Raw genomic sequence first — 25,086 nt, forward strand, 5'->3', positions numbered from 1 at the left:
TCGTACTATAACTATTTTATTTGCCAACTTGCTCATTCCTTGCACCCAAAATGGAGACATGCAGCAGGAAGAGGCCGATCAATGTTGTCAGTGATGTCGAGACTGTGCAAAACCTGTCAGAAAAGAAATCTAAAAAAAAAAAAAAAAATAAGATTCCTCTGAGACGTCCGATGATTGCAGGCTTAAAAATGTTAAAATCTTTCCTTCCAGGAGCTGCCGACGGGCGGTCGAGTTCACAATGTGCAGCCGCAAGCGCCTTATAAAGCCACAGCGGGAATTATGACGTCTCCACCGGCGACGCTATGAGCAGGGGTGGTCTGCAGCAAAGGAAACAAGTCGGATCTTTACAGCATGGTGGTCGCCAGCTCCTCAGACCCATCAAACCCGCTTCTTCTAGAAGGCCTCCAAACCCAAATTCTCCATGAGACAGAAAGATGGCACCAGCCCACCCGATCCCCTCCCGCCCCAGAGGGACGTACGTCAGATGAGTCAGGCTGGAGCGGTAAAGCAGGTACTGAACGCAGAGATTCTCTTTATTCCGGTATAGAGCAGACGGTCCCCCCGACCAAGGTAAAATAGTCCGTATATCTCCATGACGACCGGTGCCGCCCATTTTACATGAAGTCATCAGAATCATTGCCATCCTGCAGAAAAACATGTATTTACCATCAGAATTTTATAACTGCAGAAGCTGAAAGCTGTGGACAGTGATGGTAGTAAAGACAATATGGCCTCAGGGGGAAGTCAGGATACAGGGAGAGTGGTGTGTATACGGTCAATGACAACAGTGGATGATGATGATGATGATGGAGGAGACAGCAAATATAGTCACATATAAAACACATTTGGTTCTTTATTTTGACTAGAAATAATAATAATAATAATAATAATAATAATAGTGACAATGATAGTGAAAATAATAGTTATAACAAAACTATATTTTTTTGTTTAATAATTATAAATGTAATGTAAATAATAATACTTCTACTACTACTAATAATAATAAGGATAGGGGATAAGATGTCTGACTGCGGGGGTCCTGCCGGTGGAGAGCCCCACAATCTGCTGCGCACCACAGACATCCGATGCACGGAGCGAACTCTGCTCTGTGCCAGATGACTGGCGATGCGTGGCGGAGGCTCAGGACGTCACGGTCACACCCCATCAATGCAAGTCTATGGGAGGGGGCGTGACGTCCGTCACGCCCCCTCCCATAGACTTGCATTGAGGGGGCGTGATGTCGCGAGCCTCCGGCGCTGCACCAGACGCTCTAAACGAATGCCGGGTACAGCAGGGAGATTGCGGGGGTCCCCAGCGGCGGGACCCCTGCCATCAGACATCTTTTCCTTTGGATATGGGATAAGATGTCTAGGGGTGGAGTACCCCTTTAAAGGGGTACTCCGCCCCTAGACATTTTATCCCCTATCCAAAGAATAGGGGATGAGATGTCAGATCGCCGGGGTCCCGCTGCTGGGGACCCCGGGGATCGCTGGGGCAGCACCCCGCTATCATTACTGCGCAGAGCGAGATCGCTCTGCACGTAATGACGGGCAATACAGGGGCCGGAGCATCGTTACGTCACGGCTCCGCCCCTCGTGATGTCACGGCCCGCCCCCATCAATACAAGTCTATGGGAAGGGGGTGTGGCGGTCATCACGCCCCCTGCCATAGACTTGCATTAAGGGGACGGGCTGTGATGTCATTAGGTGCGGAGCCATGACGTCACGCTGCTCCGGCCCCTGTATCGCCCGTCATTACGCACAGAGCGAACGCGCTCTGCGCAATAATGATGGCGGGGTGCCGCAGCGGCGATCCCCGGGGTCCCCAGCAGCGGGACCACGGCGATCTAACATCTTATCCCCTATCCTTTGGATAGGGGATAAGATGCCAGGGGCGGAGTACCCCTTTAAGGACCCGGCCAATTTTCGTTATTGCACTTTCGTTTTTTCCTCCTCTCCTTCTAAAAATCATAACACTTTCAATTTTGCCCCTACAGACCCATATAAAGGGTTGTTTTTTGCGTCACCAATTTGACTTTGTAATGATTTCACTCATTTCATAACAAAATCTATGGAAAAACGACAAAAAAAAAAAAATATATGGAGGTGAAATTGAGAAAAACAAATACACCATTTTGTAGCTTTTTAGAGCTTCCGTTTCCACACAGTGCACTTTTCGGTAAAAATGACACCTTATCTTTATTCGGTAGCTCCATATGGACACAAGGATACCCAGTTTATGTAGGTTTTATTTTATAAAAAAAAATAAAAAACATAACTACATGCATCAAAATTTGTATATTTAAAATTGTCTTTTGACCCCCATAACTTTCATTTTTCCACAAACGGGGATGTATGAGGGCTCATTTTTTGCACTCTGATTTGTATTTTTTATGGATAAAATTTTTATTTTGATGGGACTTTTTGATCGCTTTTCATTAGTTTTTTTGTGGTATATGAAGTGATCATAAAAGCACATGTACGCCATCAACCGTGCGGTTTAACTAACCTTATATTTTGATAGTTCGGACATTTACGGACGTGTTGGTGCTACATATGCTTTTGTTAATTTTTTATTACATTATTTTATCTAAAAATATCTTTTGTTAGGGAATGGGTTAATTCACTTTTATTAACTTTTTACTTTTTCTTTTTTTTAAGTCCCCACAAGGGGCTACAGCATGCAATTTTATGATTGCATACACTGTTCAATGCTATGCCATAGCATTGATCAGTGTTATCGGTGCTCTGCTGCTATAGCCTACCATCGTATCCACTCAGCTGATGGAGACCCACAATTTCACAGTGAATGTCCTGATCCGCTGCTCTAAGATAACCGGCACTCTTAATCCTGCACTTTAGATGCCGCGGTCAACATTGATTGTGACATCTAAAGGGTTAATGCCGGGCATTACCCGTGGGTCCTGGCTACTCATAGCAACCTGGACTCACCGGGTATGAAGTGTGCTCAGCTCATGATCACCCTTCAAACCCCAGTAACGGGACCATGGTGTACAGGTACGCCCTCTGTCCTTAAAGGGGTACTCCGCTGCTCAGCGTTTGGAACAAACTGTTCCGAGCGCTGGAGCTGGCAGCTTGTGACGTCATAGCCCCTCCCCCTCATGACGTACCGCCCCACCCCTCAATGCAAGTCTATGGGAGGAGGCGTGACGGCTGTCACGCTCCCTCCCATAGACTTGCATTGAGGGGGAGGGGCATCATGAGGGGGCGGGGCTATGAAGTCACGAGCTCCCGGCATCGGCTCGAGTGTTCGGAACAGTTTGTTCTAAACGCTGAGCAGCGGAGTACCCCTTTAAGTACCAGGACGCAAGGGCATACCTGTGCGTCCTTCAGGGGTTAATAGTAATAAGAAAAACAATAATGGTATTACAATACAACAATAAAAGATTAAACGGGCACTGTCACTTTAAAAAACTAAAAACTTTTGAAACATTGTAGAGATCCGTCAAAAGTATTGATCGGTCGGGGTCTGAGTGTTTAGACCCCGATCCACGGTTGAGTTAGAAAAGCACGGTAAGGAGACAAATTTACAATGTACGTTTATGGATTGTCTTGGTCAGCGCACACTTCTCTCCCTGCTCATTCTAGTGATCGGTCGGGTCTGAACACTGAGACCCTGACTTGTCTCAAGGACACGTGAAACGTTTATCCAACCGCGGTCCGAGCATGGGGAGCTGGGGATTTTGCAACATCAGGAGTCTAGTGTTAAAGTTTTAGTTCTTTTTCTTGCTCCAGGCTATTTACTCTAATCTACTGCAACAAGCTGAGCAGCTACGTGCACAATTCTAAGAGATAAAAGTGTTTCCATTCACTGACAGCAAGCAAGACTAAGAATCAAGAATGGAAGGAAGGAAATGTCTAAATGTCTATTAGAAGTTTTCTGACCTGATTAGTTGACATATTTTCCGATTTCATCAATGAGGTGTAATTCCTGGGGATAGAAAAAACAAAAGGATTAACAGCGAGGTCATTATATAATATACACATACATTATATATATATATTTTTTTTATACAATATATATATGTGTATATATATTAAAAAAAAAATATATATATATATATATAAAATATATATGAAAAAAAAATATATATATAAAAAATATCTAAGAAAAATAAATAAATATAAATATATATATATATATATATATATATATATATATATATATATATATATATATATATATATATATATATCTATCTATCTATCTATCTCTGGTGTATATAAGGCGGGTATATCATGGATGGTTCTGTATCCTCCTGATCAGTCCCCATCTTTTCCAGCACCTGCACCTTTTGCTTCTGTACAGTGAACTATTGAATATGTAAATATAACATCTCCCACAATGCATTACAGTAGAGGTCGGTACTACAACCTGACAGCGGCGGGGAGGCGATCCAGCCACTGCACCAATGATGTGTGCCAGTAGTGCTTAAATGCTGCTAGACATCCGGTGCACAGAGCAATCTTCCCTCCGTGTCAGATGACTGGCTATGCAGGGCGGAGGCTCGTCACCTCAAGGCCATGCCCCCTTCAATGCCAGTCTATAGAAGGGGGGTGTGATGGCCATCATGCCCCATCCCATAGACTTTCATTGAGGGGGCGCAACCGTGACGCCACGAGTCGCCAGCGAATACGTCTTTTTAAAGGGGTACTCCGCTGCTCAGTGTTTGGAGCAAAATGTTCCGAACGGCTAGAGCAGACATCGGTAGCTTGTGATGTCATAGCGCCACCCCTCATGATGTCACACCCCGCCCTCTCAATGCAAGTCTATGGGAGGGGGCGTGACAGCCGTCACGCCCCCTCCCATAGACTTGCATTGAGGGGGCGGGGCGTGACATGAGGGGGCAGGGCTATGACATCACGAGCTCCCGACGCCGGCTCTAAGCGTTTGGAACATTTCTGATCAGGTTCACCCGCACCATAATCCTGTATATTGGGTCTAGGGCGGATGAACAGCCTGTCCGTTTCCCTTTAAAGGGTTAAACTTTAATGTCCCGTTTAGACTTCATTCTCTCTGTAATGACTTCATTGTTTTTTTTGCTGTAACCTCTTCCAGAACACAACTCCCGCTCCTCGCCCATCTCTCACCATTAGGTGTATAACACGATACGTTCTCACAATATAAAATCTCTACCAGGGAACCGACCGACCCGGCCTGGACGCCAGGAAAGTCTAGAAGGTGCGGAGAACAAGCGTGACTCAGGATCCAAACGTCCCCGGAGAAGCGTCCGCGTATCAGATGACACATTTACATCTGGACACGTCTCTTACTTACTGTATAAAACAACACGGGCTGCTCTATATACAGAACGTACCGAGAAACAAACCTGTAAAAAATAGATACGCAATTCTTCTATAGAAGACGGGTCAGATCAACCATTTCTTCCTCACACACAGGGGCCCGACGAAAGGATGAACACGCAGATTACACTCAGAAATACATTGCCATCAATGGGGACGGCGCATGTCCGAGTGGTCCTAGTGCCGATTGGCTCAGGCGGGACATTCACATAACGCATGGAGTGTCTGCCAGGATGTTCCGTAGTGATGGGCTAAAGCTGAAACAACTAGTCGGTTATAAACATAGTTGTCAGCTATTTACATGATCCGTAGATTAGTTGGTCGGCCAATATGTAAGTTCACATACACTTAGCAAATATCACTATGTACATGTGCACTGTGGTCCTGGGCAGCCTGTTTAGTGAAGAGGGACCACCACACAACATCTTCTGCTTCCTGCAGCTATTGTGAGCCCCCGGATGTCTGTGCTAAAGGCCAGAATCCCAATAGATGCAGAGAGAAGATGAAGGAAGATTGTGTGAGCCGGCCCCCCCCCCCTCCTATTATGCGAGCCGGCCCCCCCTCCTATTATGCGAGCCGGCCCCCCCTCCTCTTATGCGAGCCGCCCCCCTCCCCCCCTCCTCTTATGCGAGCCGCCCCCCTCCCCCCTCCTCTTATGCGAGCCGCCCCCCCCCCCCCTCCTCTTATGCGAGCCGCCCCCCCCCCTCCTCTTATGCGAGCCGGCCCCCCCCCCCCTCCTCTTATGCGAGCCGCCCCCCCCCCCCCCTCCTCTTATGCGAGCCGCCCCCCCCCCCCTCCTCTTATGCGAGCCGCCCCCCCCCCTCCTCTTATGCGAGCCGGCCCCCCCCCCTCCTCTTATGCGAGCCGGCCCCCCCCCCTCCTCTTATGCGAGCCGGCCCCCCCCCCTCCTCTTATGCGAGCCGGCCCCCCCCCTCCTCTTATGCGAGCCGGCCCCCCCTCCTCTTATGCGAGCCGGCCCCCCCTCCTCTTATTATGCGAGCCGGACCCCCTCCTCTTATTATGCGAGCCGGACCCCCTCCTCTTATTATGCGAGCCGGCCCCCCTCTTATGCGAGCCGGCCCCCCTCTTATGTGAGCCGGCCCCCCTCTTATGTGAGCCGGCCCCCCTCTTATGTGAGCCGGCCCCCCTCTTATGTGAGCCGGCCCCCCTCTTATGTGAGCCGGCCCCCCTCTTATGTGAGCCGGCCCCCCTCTTATGTGAGCCGGCCCCCCTCTTATGTGAGCCGGCCCCCCTCTTATGTGAGCCGGCCCCCTCTTATGTGAGCCGGCCCCCCTCTTATGTGAGCCGGCCCCCCTCTTATGTGAGCCGGCCCCCCTCTTATGTGAGCCGGCCCCCCTCTTATGTGAGCCGGCCCCCTCTTATTTAAAATAATAATTATATGTATTTAAATAAAATAAAAAGCTCCTCCTCTCAGTATCTAACCAACCCCACAAACTCTCTAATCACACAACGCATCCCTAACCTAAAACACCCAGAAGACCTTCAGTCCGATCCCCTCCCCTCATCCCTCCCTAATCTAACTCGCAAATCACTGCTCCACTATGGTTATTTTTATTTGATTAGTCCATTAATTGAAACAATCGGCCAACTAATCGATTATGAAAATAATCATTAGTTGCAGCACTTAAAGGGGTACTCCGCTGCTCAGCGTGTGGAACAAACTGTTCCCAACGATGGAGCCGGGAGCTTGTGACGTCATAGCCCCGCCCCCTCGATGCAAGACTATGGTAGGGGGCGTGACGGCCTCCCATAGACTTGCATTGAGGGGTGGGGCGTGACATCATGAGGGGGTGGGGCTATGACGTCCCAAACGCTGAGCAGCGGAGTACCGCAGTCTTAAACACTTATCCCTTATCTACAGTCTGATCACGAGGGGTCCGACTGCTTGGACCCCCTCACGATCTCCCGTACGAGGACCCGGCATTGCCGCGGCTAATGCGCGTGTTGTCGACCTCACTGCGGTTGACGACACGTCCCTTCCATGCAGCTCTACGGGAGAGGCGGGGATGCACGAACGCAGCATCTTTTATCATTGTTGGTTGAGGTGATGACTTTTTGTTCACTTTTATGTGCGGCCCTAAGGAGTACGTGCGCCAAATTTATGAAATGGTCGCAGGGCAGTTTGTAAATCTCCCTTCAGTGCACCACTTTCTATGGTTTACTGTTTTGTTGAATGGGTCTAAATGCTTTGTGAAAAAATAAAAATAAAATCAAATCTACTTTTTGACCCATTGCGCAAAAATAAGCAACTTTTTACCACAAAAAATAAAATTTAAATAAAGTGTAAAACCAATGAATTCCCCGCATTGATCATCGCTGGAAGAGATCAGGAACCGGTTTACAAGATCGATCCAGGAACTGAGCATTTTCGCCAGACTGATGCATGTTCTATACTAGTGGTTTCCAAACTGTGGACCTCCAGCTGTTGCAAAACTACAACACCCAGCATGCCTGGACAGCCTTCGGCTGTCCAGGCATGCCGGGAGTTGTAGTTTTGCAACAGCTGGAGGTCTATTATTTGGGGATTACCGTATTTTTCGCCCTATAGGATGCACCGGCGTATAAGACGCACCCAATTTATAGGTGCAAAATCTAAAAAAATAAAGATTTTGAACCCAATAGTGGTCTTCAACCTGCAGACCTCCAGATGTTGCAAAACTACAACTCCCGGCATGCTGGGAGTTGTAGTTTTGCAACATCTGGAGGTCCGCAGATTGAAGACCACTGCATAGGAGGTAATATTCACGTGTCCCCGCCGCTCTGGACCCGTCACCGCTGCCCTGGATGTCGCTCCATCGCTGTCGCCGTGTCCCCGTCGCTCCGGAACGTCTCTGCTGCCGGCCGGGTATCATCACTCTCCGTCGCCGTCATCACGCACGCCGACGAGGAAGGAGAGCGCCGGCCACACAGGGGATCCCTGAACGGAGAAGACACCGAGGAGGCAGGTAAGGTCCCTCCCAGTGTCCTGTAAGCACTAACCCGGCTATTCAGTCGGGCTGTTGGGGACGCCGCGGTGAAATCTGAACAGTCGGGTTGGTGTCACTTTCCCTTCAGAGGCGGCGGTCAGCTTTGATCGCCGCGTCTGAAGGGTTAATACAGGGCATCACTGTGATCGGTGATGTCCTCTATCAGCCGCGGGTCCCGGCCGTTGATGGCCGCAGGGACCGCCGCGATAGGGGTGCATTTGCCGTATAAGACGCAACGACTTTTTCCCCCCAGTTTTGGGGAAGAAAAAGTGCGTCTTATACGGCGAAAAATACGGTACTGTTCTATCCCTTACAGCCAGATGTCTCATTTCTCTGTCTATAAATCCTATTATTGTATATACATGTCATTTTTGAGAGGTTCTTCAGTGAGGCCCTCTCCATAAGACCTGAGATCCGTAATATATTATATATATATATATATATATATGTGTGTGGATGACCAGGACCTGATGTACTACAGTAACAGGCAATTCCTGTTAAAGGGGTACTCCGGTGGGGGAAAAAAAAGAAAAAATTTAATCAACTGGTGCCAGAAAGTTAACAGATTTGTAAATTACTTCTATTTAAAAATCATAATCCTTCCAGTACTTATCAGCTGCTGTATGCTCCACAGGAAGTTATTTTCTTTTGAATTTCCTTTGTGTCTGACCACAATGCTCTCTGCTGACATCTCTGTCAATTTTAGGAACTGTCCAGAGTAGGAGCAAATCCCCATAGCAAGCCTCTCCTGCTCTGGACAGTTCCTAACATGGACAGAGGTGTCAGCAGAGAGCACTGCGGTCAGACAGAAAGGAAATTGAAAAATAAAACAACTTCCTGTGGATCAAAACAGCAGCTTTTAAGTACAGGAAGGATTAAGATGTTTTAATAGAAGTAATTTACAAATCTGTTTGATCTTCTGAAAAAAAAAGGAAATGTCCAGCGCCAAACTCGTGCAGAGGAACTTCTTTATTGTGTTGCCATAAGAAACAACAAGGACTCAGGTGAGGTGAAGTGACATGTATGACTCAGGCCCTGTGGTCCGAAACGCGACACCTGAGTCCTTGTTGTTTCTTATGGCAACACAATAAAGAAGTTCCTCTGCACGAGTTTGGCGCTGGAGGGTGAGCTGGATAGCTATCTTTGCTTTGTTTAATTTTGTGGCACCAGTTGATTTAAAAAAATAATAATAATGTTTTCCAGCGGAGTTCCCCTTTAAATGGGTACCCTGGAGAAATAAGTTATCCTCTATCCACAGTATAGGAGATAAGCCTTTGATCACCGGGGTGCCCCTCGATCTCCTGTATAGGGGTTGGCTTACTCACTCGCCCTCTGCACACTCTGGACCCTACCCTCCCAGATGGGCTTTAGTGACGGCTCACTCAGGAAGTCACTGGGGTGGGGCACCCCTTTAAGATGTCACATGACTTAGTCCCAGGTTATGAGATCTCTGGACTATCAGCGGATCTTGTGGCGGATTTGTAACACTGACCTGAGATCTTCCATCTCTTTCTTCTTCCTCATCTCTTCCTTCTCTTTCTTCTTCACCTCCTGGATCTGAGCCTTCTTCTCGTTCCTCTCCTCCCTGTCCCGAGATTCTTTTTCTGCCGCCAGGTCGGGATAACGTTCGTCTTTGGTTTTTTCCAGCCGATTGAGGACCTCGTTGATTTTCTTCTCGACGTTTATACTTTTTACCTGGAAGCAATATAAAAGGATCCTTAAAGGGGTACTCCGGTGGAAAACATTTTTTAAATCAACTGGTGCCAGATTCGTAAATTACTTCTATTAAAAATTCTTTTCTTTTTGAATTTCTTATTTGTCCAGTCCACAGTGCTCTCTGCTGACACCCGATTCCCGTATCAGGAACTGTCCAGAGCAGGAGAAAATCCCCATTGCAAACCTATGCTGCTCTGGACAGTTCCTGACACTGACAGAGGTGTCAGCAGAGAGCACTGTGGACAAGACCAAAAAAAAGAAATTCAAAAAGAAAAGAATTTCCTCTGTAGCATACAGCTGCTAATAAGTACTGGAAGGGTAAATATTTTTTTATAGAATTAAAAAATCTGTGGATAGGACTCAATATCCCATGAATGTCCAACCAACAAAGAAGAAGCGGCACTCCAGAATAAGCTGAAAGATCGCTGTGGTTTATTCACCCATCATGTGAATGGTGCTACGTTTCGGTCTTCTCAATGAGACCTTTCTCAAGCCCTTGAGGGCTTGAGAAAGGTCTCATTGAGAAGACCGAAACGTAGCACCATTCACATGATGGGTGAATAAACCACAGCGATCTTTCAGCTTATTCTGGAGTGCCGCTTCTTTGTTGTTTACACACATATCAATATTATATATATATATATATATATATATATATATATATATATATATATATATATACATACATATATATACACACACGATATGTATATATACACACACACACGCATATTTAATGTTTTCCACTGGAGTACCCATTTAATAAAAGTTATGTATAACCTCTAAATGGATGTATAGAGCTCTCGGAAGTGTTTCCCATATTGAAGCGGATTCTGTTGGTATTATCCACTAGTGTTGACAAAAATATTCATAATGCTAATTTTTATCGCGAATATCAGCACTTCGCCAAGATTTAGAATATAGTGCTATATATTCGTAATGATGAATATTTGTTTTTTTTTGTGTTCTTTTTTCACTTGCAGATTTTCGCAAGGAAAAAAAGGGAACGGACACAGCGAATACGCGAATTTCGCGAACATAGGACGAATAATCGTCAATATATTCACGAAATATCGCAAATTCGTATATAGCCCCTGTCGCTCATCACTATTATCCACCTACTCGACTCTCTGCCATGTTCCCAAACTCCTCGCCTTTGTGCTGGATGAACTGTAATCGCAAGGGCTCGATTTCACGTGTACTATGGTTCTGTCCTGTGTTGTCTGGTTACTGGTCAGAAATTGAACACATTCTACGCTCCATCTATCCCCCTATGCCGGGGCCTTGACCCCCAAATTGGCTCGAATATTGATTGTCATCCAAGACTTTCCAGCAGAATTTATACCACTTTTATGTAAAATCTCCTCCTCATTACTCTCATTGAAGAACATTATACACAAAGGTTTCCCGGTTGTGGCATAGTTGGAGCCCTTCTAAATACTTCCCAGCTTGAATGAAGACTTTACCCCCCTTGTAGGTCCCTCGTAAATGCAAATATCTATTGGGAAGCATAAGGTAATGTGTGGAGCGCTATTACAGTGACCCCCACCCCCCGCCCTACGATGGCCCCGACATACGATCATTTCAGCATACGATCACTCTCAGAGGCCATCGCATGGTGAAGGCAGCATCAACATACGATGCTTTTGTATGTCGGGGCCGTCGCATAAACGTCTATCCGGCAGCGCAGACTGCTTCAGCTGCCCCCGGATAGCCGTTTACGGTGCCCCGTGTGGTCCGCTGACGATCACTTACCTGTCCTCGGCGCTCCGGCGCGTCCTCTTCGGGATCCCCCGCATCGCCGGCGCTCTCCATCATCGTCATCACGTCGCTGCGCACTCTGTCCCGTCATCCAATAGGAGCGGCGTGCGTAGCGACGTGATGGCGGTGACGGAGAGCGAGGATGCCGGGGAAGCAGAGGCCTTGCCGAAGCGTCGGGGACACCCCTGGGATGCGGGGACAGCGATGGAGGGCGACATCTAGGGCAGCGGTGAAGGTCCGGAGCGGCGGGGACAGGTGAGTACAACTTTCTCTAACAGTGGTCTTCAACCTGCGGACCAACAGATGTTGCAAAACTACAACTCCCAGCATGCCCGGACAGCCAACGGCTGTCCGGGCATGCTGGGTGTTGTAGTTTTGCAACATCTGGAAGTCCGCAGGTTGTAGACCACTGTCCTATACTTTACATTGCACGGATCCCTCAACATACGATGGTTTCAACATACGATGGTCCATTTGGAACGAATTACCATCGTATGTTGAGGGACCACTAATAAATAAATATATTATATATATATATATATATATATATATATATATATATATATATATATGCTTGTACTGCTTATGTGACATGCTTGCCATGTTCCTGTTTTGTTGGACTTCTTATTTGAAAAAAATCTCTTAAAGGGGTACTCCGCTGCTCAGCGTTTGCAACAAACTGTTCCGAACGCTGGAGCAGGCGCCAGGAGCTTGTGACGTCATAGCCCCGCACCCTCATGACATCACACCCCGCCTCCTCGATGCAAGTCTATTGGTGCTGAGCAGTGGAGTACCCCTTTAATAAAAAAGATTAAAAGAGAAAAGTTAAGTATAACCAAGAGGTCCTATCAATACGGCTGACCTCCTCAGACGTGATGGGGAACCTAGACCATGCTGGACCCCTTGTCGAAATCTTTAGACTGGGAGCCGCCCATTTAAAAATGAATCCAACTCCCCCTCCCTCCAATTCAGTCTGTGATTGGCTGAGCCATCCATCTTGGAAGGTGGGGGCTGGCGCTTTCTGCTGGGTGAGTTGGCCGAGTCAGCCACCATTCCGGAGATGGTGAGGAGAGGGTACCAGGGGATTGGAGCGCCCGCAATCTGACACCTATCATGTGAATAAGGGAAATTTTTCTATCACTGGAGTACCCCTTTAAAGAGGTTGCTCAGGATTAGAAAAACGTTGCTTCTTTTTTGCAAAACAGCGCCACCGACGTCCACAGGTTGTGTCCGGTACTGCAGCTCTGGGCCATTAAAGTGAAGGGTGCGGTGCTGTTTTATGCAATAAAAGAAGCGGCATTTTTCTAATGGACAACACCTTCAATGTGTCAGAGGAAGTGGGTCCTCCAAATAAAAATGTCAACAAAAAACTAAAATTTGGTATCACCGCGTGCAAAACTGTCTGGACTATTAAAATACCACAATAAGTAATTTTTGTTGATCACATGAAAAAAAAAAAAAAAATTTGAATAAAGGAGCGATCAAAGTTAAAACAAATTGATAAATACATTAAAAAAAAAAGCCCTAACAGCTTCAAAGACTGTGATTTCAAGCATTTTTACTTCACGAATAATTGGAGAGAAAAAAAATAATAATAATAATTGGCCGACTATTAGTCCTATACATGACTATAGGGAGGATACGGTGGATAATATTTTCATACTACGACTGATAAAGTTTCATTTAAATTGTGCCTCTTAAGCGCCATCTGCTGGCCACATTTCAGTATACATTGAATTTATACCACACATTATAATTATATATATATATATATATATATATATATATATATATATACACAGTGTTCCCTCAAGTTACAATATTAACTGGTTCCAGGACGACCATTTTATGTTGGGACCATTGTATGTTGAGACCATAACTCTTTGGAAACCTGGTAATTTGTTCTGAAGCCACCAAAATGTCATCCAAAAATAGGAAAAAGGATTATAGAAAAATAAGTACCGTATATACTCGAGTATAAGCCGACCCGAGTATAAGCCGAGACCCCTAATTTCAACCCAAAATCCCAGGAAAAGTTATTGACTCGAGTATAAGCCTAGGGTGGGAAATACCTCATCCCCCCCTGTCATCATCCAGACCCGTCATTAACATCCTCATCATCATCCCCTTGTCATCATCCCACACATCCCCCCTTCATCATCCCCTTATCATCCCACACATCCCCCCTTCATCATCCCCTTGTCATCATCCCGCACATCCCCCCTTCATCATCCCCTTGTCATCATCCCACACATCCCCCCTTCATCATCCCCTTATCATCCCACACATCCCCCCTTCATCATCCCCTTGTAATCATCCCACACCCCCCCTTCATCATCCCACCCCCCCCTTCATCATCCTCTTGTCATCATCCGCCCGCAGTGGTCTTCAACCTGCGGACCTCCAGAGGTTTCAAAACCAACTCCCAGCAAGCCCGGGCAGCCATCGGCTGTCCGGGCTTGCTGGGAGTTGTAGTTTTGAAACCTCCGGAGGTCCGCAGGTTGAAGACCACTGCGGCCTTCAACATCATCCAGCCCCCTCTCACCCCCTTTAGTTCTGAGTACTCACCTCCGCTCGGCGCTGGTCCGGTCCTGCAGGGCTGTCCGGTGAGGAGGTGGTCCGGTGAGGAGGTGGTCCGGGCTGCTATTTTCACCGGGGAGGCCTCTTCTAAGCGCTTCCGGCCCGGAATAGAGGCGTTGCCTTGACAATGACGCAGAAGTACGTTGGCAATGAACGCACCTCTGCGTCGTTGTCACGGCAACGTGACTATTCTGAGGCCGGGCCCGAAGCGCTTAGAAGAGGCCTCCCCGGTGAAGATAGCAGCCCGGAACCACTATCCCACCGGACCACCTCCTCTCCGGACAGCCCTGCAGGACCGGACAGCCCTGCAGGACCGGACCAGCGCCGAGCGGAGGTGAGTACTCAGAACTAAAGGGGGTGAGAGGGGGCTGGATGATGTCGAAGGCCGCAGTGGTCTTCAACCTGCGGACCTCCGGAGGTTTCAAAACTACAACTCCCAGCAAGCCCGGACAGCCGATGGCTGCCCGGGCTTGCTGGGAGTTGTAGTTTTGAAACCTCTGGAGGTCCGCAGGTTGAAGACCACTGCGGGTGGGGGAGTTCACTCGAGTATAAGCCGAGGGGGGTGTTTTCAGCACGAAAAATCGTGCTGAAAAACTCGGCTTATACTCGAGTATATACGGTAGATAACTAATATAGATAAAGCAAATCCTTATATATAAAAGTAATAAAGATCTGCTGGGAGCTGTAATCACTGTCTATGTAGAGGACAGGAGCTTCTTAAGGGTCTGTACAGTACACAGTGTCCTAAAAAAGTAACATGGAGCCTCCCTCACCTGGTGTCCGAGGGAGCAGCTAACCGTGGGACAGGTTAAGAGTACACAACATGTAATACTTCCCTGTACTGTAGGGGGCGCTACCAGACACCAGTTAGTGCATACACTTTAGGAATACAGGTAAAGAGTACAGAACATGAAATACCTCGCTGTACTGCAGGGGGCGCTACCAGACACCAGTCAGTACATACACTTCAGTAATACAGGTATAGAGTACAGAACATGTAATACCTCCCTGTACTGTAGGGGGCGCTACCAGACACCAGTCACTGCATACACTTCAGTAATACAGGTAAAGTGTACAGAACATGTAATACCTCCCTGTACTGTAGGGGGCGCTACCAGACACCAGTCAGTGCATACACTTCAGTAATACAGGTAAAGTGTACAGAACATGTAATACCTCCCTGTACTGTAGGGGGCGCTACCAGACACCAGTCACTGCATACACTTCAGTAATACACGTAAAGAGCACAGAACATGTAATACATCCCTGTACTGTAGGGGGCGCTACCAGACACCAGTACATTCACTTCAGTAATACAGGTAAAGAGTACAGAACATGTAATACCTCTCTGTACTGTAGGGGGCGCTACCAGACACCAGTCAGTGCATACACTTCAGTAATACAGGTAAAGAGTACAGAACATGTAATACCTCCCTGTACTGTAGGGGGCGCTACCAGACACCAGTCAGTGCATACACTTCAGTAATACACGTAAAGAGCACAGAACATGTAATACATCCCTGTACTGTAGGGGGCACTACCAGACACCAGTACATTCACTTCAGTAATACAGGTAAAGAGTACAGAACATGTAATACCTCCCTGTACTGTAGGGGGCGCTACCAGACACCAGTACATTCACTTCAGTAATACAGGTAAAGAGTACAGAACATGTAATACCTCTCTGTACTGTAGGGGGTGCTACCAGACACCAGTCACTGCATACACTTCAGTAATACAGGTAAAGAGCACAGAACATGTAATACATCCCTGTACTGTAGGAGGCGCTACCAGACACCAGTACATTCACTTCAGTAATACAGGTAAAGAGTACAGAACATGTAATACCTCTCTGTACTGTAGGGGGCGCTACCAGACACCAGTCACTGCATACACTTCAGTATTACAGGTAAAGAGTACAGAACATGTAATACCTCCCTGTACTGTAGGGGGCGCTACCAGACACCAGTGAATACACTTCAGTAATACAGGTAAAGAGTACAGAACATGTAATACCTCTCTGTACAGTAGAGGGCGCTACCAGACACCAGTCAGTGCATACACTTCAGTATTACAGGTAAAGAGTACAGAACATGTAATACCTCCCTGTACTGTAGGGGGCGCTACCAGACACCAGTGAATACACTTCAGTAATACAGGGGTTTTACCAGTGAATGTCCATTCTGATTGGTCGGTTCTTCCAGCCATTGACAGGTATCACAGATCTGGACTGTCCGTAGCATTGTATGTTAAAACTATTGAATGTTGAGGCCATTGTAAGTTAAGGGATCACTGTAATGTTATATACAGTCATGTCTGTAAATGTTGTCCCCCCTGACATTTTTCTATAAAATGAAGTATTCCTCACAGGAAAGGATTGCAGTAACACAGGTTTTGCTATACACATGTTTATTCCCTTTGTATATATATATCTATATATATATATCTATATATATATATATCTATATATATATATATATATATATATATATATATATATATATATATATATATATATAGATAGATCTCCTCTCCTCTGTGTATATATATATATATATATATATATATATATATATATATTTTGCAGTAACACATGATTTGCTATACACATGTTTATTCCCTTTGTGTATATATATATATATATATATATATATATATATATATATATATATATATATATCTCCTCTCCTCTGTATATATATATATATATATATATATATATATATATATATATATTGCAGTAACACATGTTTTGCTATACACATGTTTATTCCCTTTGTGTGTCTTGGAACTAAACCAAAAAAGGGAGGAAAAAAGCAAATTGGACATAATGTCACCAAACTCCAAAAATGGTCTGGACAAAATTATTGGCACCCTTCAAAATTGTGGATGAATAAGATTGTTTCAGGCATGTGATGCTCCTTTATACTCACCTGGGGCAAGTAACAGGTGTGGTCAATATAAAAATCACACCTGAAAGCAGATAAAAAGGAGAGAAGTTCACTTAGTCTTTGCATTGTGTCTGTGTGTGCCACACTAAGCATGGACAACAGAAAGAGGAGAAGAGAACTGTCTGAGGACTTGAGAACCAAAATTGTGGGAAAATATCAACAATCTCAAGGTTACAAGTCCATCTCCAGAGATCTAGATTTGCCTTTGTCCACAGTGCGCAACATTATCAAGAAGTTTACAACCCCATGGCACTGTAGATAATCTCCCTGGACGTGGACAGAAGAGAAAGATGGATGAAAGGTGTCCATGCAGGATAGTCCGGATGGTGGATAAGCAGCCCCAAACAAGTTCCAAAGATATTCAAGCTGCCCTGCAGGCTCAGGGAGCATCAGTGTCAGCGCGAACTATCCGTTCACATTTAAATGAAATGCTATGGAGGAGACCCAGGAGGACCCCACTATGGAGGAGACCCAGGAGGACCCCACTATGGAGGAGACCCAGGAGGACCCCCCTATGGAGGAGACCCAGGAGGACCCCACTATGGAGGAGACCCAGGAGGACCCCACTATGGAGGAGACCCAGGAGGACCCCACTATGGAGGAGACCCAGGAGGACCCCCACTATGGAGGAGATCCAGGAGGGCCCCCACTATGGAGGAGATCCAGGAGGGCCCCCACTATGGAGGAGATCCAGGAGGGCCCCCACTATGGAGGAGACCCAGGAGGACCCCCACTATGGAGGAGACCCAGGAGGACCCCACTATGGAGGAGACCCAGGAGGACCACACTATGGAGGAGACCCAGGAGGACCCCACTGCTGACACAGACATAAAAAGCAAGACTACATTTTGCCAAAATGAACTTGAGTAACCAAAATCCTTCTGGGAAAACGTCTTGTGGACAGATGAGACCAAGATAGAGCTTTTTGGTAAAGCCCATCATTCTACTGTTTACCGAAAACGGAAGGAGGCCTTCCAAGAAAAGAGCACAGTACCTACAGTGACATATGGGGGAGGTCAGTGATGTTTTGGGTTGTTTTGCTGCCTCTGGCACTGGGGGCCTTGAATGTGTACAAGACATCATGAAATCTGAGGATTACCAATGGATTTTGGGTCGCACTGTACAGCCCAGTGTCAGAAAGCTGGGTTTGTGTCCGAGATCTTGGGTCTTCCAGCAGGACAATGACCCCAAACATACGTCAAAAAGCCCCAGAAATGGATGACAACAAAGCGCTGGAGAGTTCTGAAGTGTCAGCAATGAGGCCAGATCTAAATCCCATTGATCCCCTGTGGAGAGATCTTATAATTACTGTTGGGAAAAGGCGCCTTCCAATAAGAGACCGGGAGCAGTTTGTAAAGGAAGAGTCCAACATTCCGGCTGAGAGGTGTAAGGAGCTTATTGATTGTTATAGGAAGACACTGATTTCAGTTACTTTTTCCAAAGGATGTGCAACCAAATATTAAGTTAAAGGGGTACTCCGCCCCTAGACATCTTATCCCCTATCCAAAGGATAGGGGATAAGATGTCAGATCGCCGCGGTCCCGCTGCTAGGGAGCCTAGGGATCCCCGCTGCGGCACTGCGCTATCATTACAGCACAGAGAGAGTTCGCTCTGCACGTAATGACGCGCAATACAGGGCCAGAGCATAGTTATGTCATGGCTCCGCCCCTCGTGATGTCACAGCCCGCCCCTTTCAATACAAGTCTATGGGAGGGGGCGTTGCGGTCGTCATGAGGGGCGGAGACATGACGTCACGCTGCTCCGTCCTCTGTATCGCCCGTCATTACGCACAGAGCGAACTCGCTCTGTGCTGTAATGATAGCGCAGTGCCGCAGCGGGGATCCCTAGGCTCCCTAGCAGCGGGACCGCGGCGATCTGACATCTTATCCCCTTTCCTTTGGATAGGGGATAAGATGTCTAGGGGCGGAGTACCCCTTTAAGGGTGCCAATAATTTTGTCCAGCCCATTTTTGGAGTTTGGTGACATTATGTCCAATTTGCTTTTTTCCTCCTTTTTTGGTTTAGTTCCAATACACACAAAGGGAATAAACATGTGTATAGCAAAAGGTGTGTTACTGCAATCCTTTCCTGTGAGAAATACTTCATTTTCTTGAAAAATGTCAGGGGGGACAACATTTACGGCCATGACTGTATATATCTATCTATTACACATATATACACACACACTTATTTTTGTTGTGTTTTATATTTGCTCATTAAAAGTTACAATTATCTGAGAAAGGAAGATTCCAACATAAGGAGGCCAATCCATTGATGTCCGGTTGCATCACTTTCTTAAGAAAATAACATATACGTTTCGGATGACCTACCCGATTAGGAAAGTAACCCCCCCCCTCCCTTCTAGGCCGCATTCCGGATGCTTTCTGCATGATTCCGCAGCAGTTAAAAAAAGATACATGCACAAATTACGCATGTATTCCGCACAAAGGTAATCCCCATTGACTTCAATGGAATTCTGCAGCCATAGTCCGGAAAAATATAAGACTAGAAAGCGGGATTTCCGCATCAGACATTCCGCAGCAGAAATTCTGCTGTGTGAATAACCAATGAAGAATCCCATTAAAATGAATGGACAATACATTTAAGCAGAATTTGGCGGAAAAAAAATTCATGAGGAATTCCGTGTGGAATATAAATTTAAAGCCCCCCCCACAATGAAAATTATAACCCCTTGATGGTAGTTAACGCACCAGGACATATATTTTTCGACAGGACGTATTTTTCGCCGTATAAGACGCACTTTTTCTTCCCCAAAACTGGGGGGAAAAAGTCGGTGCGTCTTATACGGCGAATACACCCCCTATCGCGGTAGTCCCTGCGGCCAGCAACGGCCGGGACCCGCGGCTAATACAGGACATCACCGATCGCGGTGATGCCCTGTATTAACCCTTCAGACGCGGCGATCAAAGCTGACCGCCGCATCTGAAGGGAAAGGGACACTAACCCGGCTGTTCAGCGATCTCACCGCGGCGTCCCGAACAGCCCGACTGAATAGCCGGGTTAGTGCTTACAGGACACCGGGAGGGACCTTACCTGCCTCCTCGGTGTCTTCTCCGTTCAGGGATCCCCTGTATGGCCGGCGCTCTCAGTCCCCGTCATCACGTCGTCGCGTACGTGCGTCGGCGTGCGTAACGACGTGATGGCGGCGACGGAGAGCGAGGATACCCGGCCGGCAGCAGAGACGTTCCGGAGTGACGGGGACACGGCGACAGCGATGGAGCGACATACAGGGCAGCAGTGACGGGTCCGTAGAGGCGGTGGACACGTCAGTATTGCTTCCTATACCAGTGGTCTTCAATCTGCGGACCTACAGATGTTGCAAAACTACAACTCCCAGCATGCCCGGACAGCCGTTGGCTGTCCGGGCATGCTGGGAGTTGTAGTTTTGCAACATCTGGAGGTCCGCAGGTTGAAGACCACTATTGGGTTCAAAATCTTTAATTTTTTAGATTTTTCACCCAAAAATAGGGTGCGTCTTATACACCGGTGCGTCCTATAGGGCGAAAAATACGGTAGTTACATCCTGTACCTGACACGAGCACTGGAGTGGAAGAAAGCTCGCATCATGCACGGCAGGTCCGGGCTGCTAACTGCAGCCAGGGACACTCCAGTAATGGCGGACATCAGCGATCGTGCTGATGTACACCATTAACCCCTCAGATGCCGTGATCACTACAGATCACGGCATCTGCAGCAATGCAGCTGTTATACTGGATAATCTGATCGCCCGCCGCGCTGCAGACGGAGGTCCCCTCCGGCCGTCTCCTGGGGTCTTCTGCTCTGAGATGGAGAGCAGAAGATCAGAAGACCAGAGCATAAGATCACCAATAATACTGATCAGTACTATGAATATGCATAGCACTGATCAGTATTAGCAATCAAAATTATTGCAATAAATAGTCCCCTATGGGGACATAAAAAGTGTAAAAAAAAAAAAAAAAAAATTTTATAATCCCCTTCACCAATAAATATGTAAATTGTCCTTTTTTTCCCTTTTTACCCCCACAAAGCATAAAAAACATATTTATTATTGTGGCGTGCGTAAATGTCCGAACTATTAGACTAAAATGTTAATGATCCTGATGTAAACGTAAAAGAAAGAAAAAAAAAATAGTCCAAAATTGCTGCTTTTTAGTCACATCACATTCCAAAAAAAGATTTAAAACTTTCCAAATGTGGTATTGATAAAAAGTACAGATCACGGCGCAAAAAATGAGCCCCCATACAGCCACATAAAACGGAAAAATGAAAAAGTTATAGGTCGTCAAATAGAAAGATTTTAAACGTACTAATTTGGTTAAAAAGTTTGATATTTTTTTTAAACGGTACAATAATAGAAAAGTATATAACATGGGTAGCATTTTAATCGTATTGACCCAAAGAATAAAGAACACGTCATTTTTACCGTAAAGTGTACAGCGTGAAAACAAAACCTGACAAAATTTGCTAAATTGCGGTTTTCTTTTCAATTTCCCCACACAAATAGTATTTTCTTGGTTGTGCCGTACAATTTATGGTAAAATGAGTGATGCCATTACAAAGGACAACTGGTTGCGCAAAAAACAAGCCCTCATACTAGTTTGTGGATGAAAACAAGAGTTATGATTTTTAGAAGGCAGAGGAAAAAACGAAAATGCTAAAATAAAACAGTGTGTACTTAAAAGGGTACTCCACTGCTCAGCGTTTTGCACAAACTGTTCCGAACGCTGGAGCCGAGAGCTAGTGACATCATAGCCCCGCCCCTCATGGTGTCACGCTCCACCCCCTCAATGCAACTCTATGGGAGGGGGCGTGACATCTGTCACGCCCCCTCCCATAGACTTGCATTGAGGGGGTGGGGCACGATGTCATGAGGGAGAGAAAGCACGTCGTCATGAGGGAGCGCAGGCACAACGTCATGACGGGGCGGGGCTATGACGTCACAAGCTCCCAGCGCCGGCTCCAGCGTTCGGAACAGTTTGTTCCAAACGCTGAGAAGCGGAGTACTCCTTTAATCAACCCCCCTTTTTATTATTATTTATTGCACTGCTAGTGCTCGGAGATGTGAGGGGCTGGCAGAGAGGTGAGCGGTGCCGGCATACAGCTTCAACAGAGAGGTGAGCGGGGCATACAGCTTCAGAGAGTTGAGTGGGGTAGGCACAACAGAGAGGTGAGCGGGGCATACAGCTTCAGAGAGTTGAGTGGGGTAGGCACAACAGAGAGGTGAGCGGGGCATACAGCTTCAGAGAGTTGAGTGGGGTAGGCACAACAGAGAGGTGAGCGGGGCAGGCATACAGCTTCAACAGAGAGGTGAGCGGGGCAGGCATACAGCTTCAACAGAGAGGTGAGCGGGGCAGGCATACAGCTTCAACAGAGAGGTGAGCGGGGCAGGCATACAGCTTCAACAGAGAGGTGAGCGGGGCAGGCATACAGCTTCAACAGAGAGGTGAGCGGGGCAGGCATACAGCTTCAACAGAGAGGTGAGCGGGGCAGGCATACAGCTTCAACAGAGAGGTGAGCGGGGCAGGCATACAGCTTCAACAGAGAGGTGAGCGGGGCAGGCATACAGCTTCAACAGAGAGGTGAGCGGGGCAGGCATACAGCTTCAACAGAGAGGTGAGCGGGGCAGGCATACAGCTTCAACAGAGAGGTGAGCGGGGCAGGCATACAGCTTCAACAGAGAGGTGAGCGGGGCAGGCATACAGCTTCAACAGAGAGGTGAGCGGGGCAGGCATACAGCTTCAACAGAGAGGTGAGCGGGGCAGGCATACAGCTTCAACAGAGAGGTGAGCGGGGCAGGCATACAGCTTCAACAGAGAGGTGAGCGGGGCAGGCATACAGCTTCAACAGAGAGGTGAGCGGGGCAGGCATACAGCTTCAACAGAGAGGTGAGCGGGGCAGGCATACAGCTTCAACAGAGAGGTGAGCGGGGAAGGCATACAGCTTCAACAGAGAGGTGAGCTGTGCAGGCATACAGCTTCAGAGAGGTGAGCTGTGCAGGCATACAGCTTCAGAGAGGTGAGTGGGGTAGGCACAACAGAGGGGTGAGCAGTGCAGGCATACAGCTTCAACAGAGGTGAGCGGGGCAGGCATACAGCTTCAACAGAGAGGTGAGTCGTGCAGACATACAGCTTCAACAGAGAGGTGAGTCGTGCAGACATACAGCTTCAACAGAGAGGTGAGTCGTGCAGGCATACAGCTTACACAGAGAGGTGAGCAGCAGCGGGGAGAGGCGGGAGTGCCGAGGGCAGTGAGGGAGTCTGTGGAGATATGAGCTACGGAGGAGTGACGGGGCTGGCTGACTGATATGTGCGGCACTGCCTGGGATCCCGGGAGCTCAGCATCAGCTGACATCAGCTGTTTCCCCGTGAGCTCCTAGCACTTAGGCTAGGTTCAGACTACGGAATTTCCGCCTGCAATTTCAAAGCAAAATTGCAGGCGGAAATTCTGCTTTCTAAAATGTATAGTGTAGTGAATGATTTTCCGTTCACAAATTCACACTTCGGAATTTGTGAAGCGGAATTTGTGAACGGACAATCTGCTTGGAAATTTCCGTCTGAAGAAAGGGGTTGCTCTTTCTTCAGGCGGAAATTTGCGCGGAACACATTGCAGTCTATTGGAGACTGCAGTGTCCGCGCGGTCCTAGCGCCGACTGATTCAGCCGGCGCTGGCTGCACTCGGAATCTCCGGGCGGAAATTTTCTGCCTGGAGATTCCGTAGTCTGAACCTAGCCTTACAGCATCAGTAATCTGCTAGGAGGGCACTGTGGGAAAACAGCCGATGTCGCCATCGCGGAGTAGAGCTCCATTGTGATAAAAACGACTGCGCTCGGACTTTACTTACTGTTTGCACGAGCGCAGCAGAGCCGTGTCCTGGGTCCATGCGTCATCTTGACGCTGCCTCTGGACTCTATTGTGTCCCAGCAGGCATGGGGACCCCTAGTGGCCAGTTTTTTAAGCCACGATTTCTATAAAAATTTAGTACAATTTTCTGATCAAGTATATTAGAAAAGTTTATATTTTGCAAAGATGTATAACATCTAAAAGGTTTTTGTATCTGACAGTGCCCATTTAAGCCCCAGTGACTACAGATCCAGCAATGCAGGATCACATCCAATACGGAAAACTTACATCTTTCTGCCGATGAAATCCAATCTGACCCACGTCCATGTCTCCAGTTTTCCGTAAATTGGCCCATGGTGTGTACACGACATTGATGTTGTTCATTTTGCAACCTGTAAAAGGGGGGGGGAATCACCACATTATTGATAGCAAATGCAGTTTTAGTAGGATATTATGTACATGCAAAGATATTCAAAAATAAATCACTGAGCCGTCTCAAAGTGCTCCAACAGCACCAATCAGCTGCTCAGAGAGGCCGAAAGATCTCATGACACTTCCCAAGAGCCCTGAGGCATCACTTATGGGTGACTTTTTCATACAGTGGGCACCAAAGTATCTATACATTTCTAGATCTAAAACCGCAAACAGTTTAGGGGCCAAAATAAAAGTGTGTTCTCCCCATTAAAGGGGTACTACGGTGGGAAAAAAATTTGCTGCCAGAAAGTAAAACAGATTTGTAAATGACTTCAATTTAAAATTCTTAATCCTTCAAGTATTTATCAGCTGCTGTATGCCCAAAGAAAGTGGTGTAGTTCTTTCATGTCCGACCACAGTGCTCTCTGCTGACACTTCTGTCCATGTCAGGAACTGCCCAGAGCAGGAGAAAATCCCCATAGCAAACATATGCTGCTCTGGACAGTTCATGA

At 47.1% G+C, this 25,086-nt stretch overlaps 1 protein-coding gene across 1 annotated transcript; it reads right to left on the minus strand.

Moving 5' to 3' along the window:
- On the minus strand, positions 1-24,552 carry CCDC25 (coiled-coil domain containing 25; the record flags this gene model as incomplete). The annotated part of the gene is given in 4 exon segments (XM_056553809.1): positions 1-644; positions 3,906-3,951; positions 9,804-10,006; positions 24,449-24,552. Coding segments are annotated over 4 exon segments (383 nt in total), but the record flags the coding sequence as incomplete, so codon positions are not given.
- Positions 24,553-25,086: the final 534 nt, after the last annotated feature.

The sequence above is a fragment of the Hyla sarda genome, unplaced genomic scaffold (assembly GCF_029499605.1).
Source record: "Hyla sarda isolate aHylSar1 unplaced genomic scaffold, aHylSar1.hap1 scaffold_383, whole genome shotgun sequence".
NCBI lineage: Eukaryota > Metazoa > Chordata > Amphibia > Anura > Hylidae > Hyla > Hyla sarda.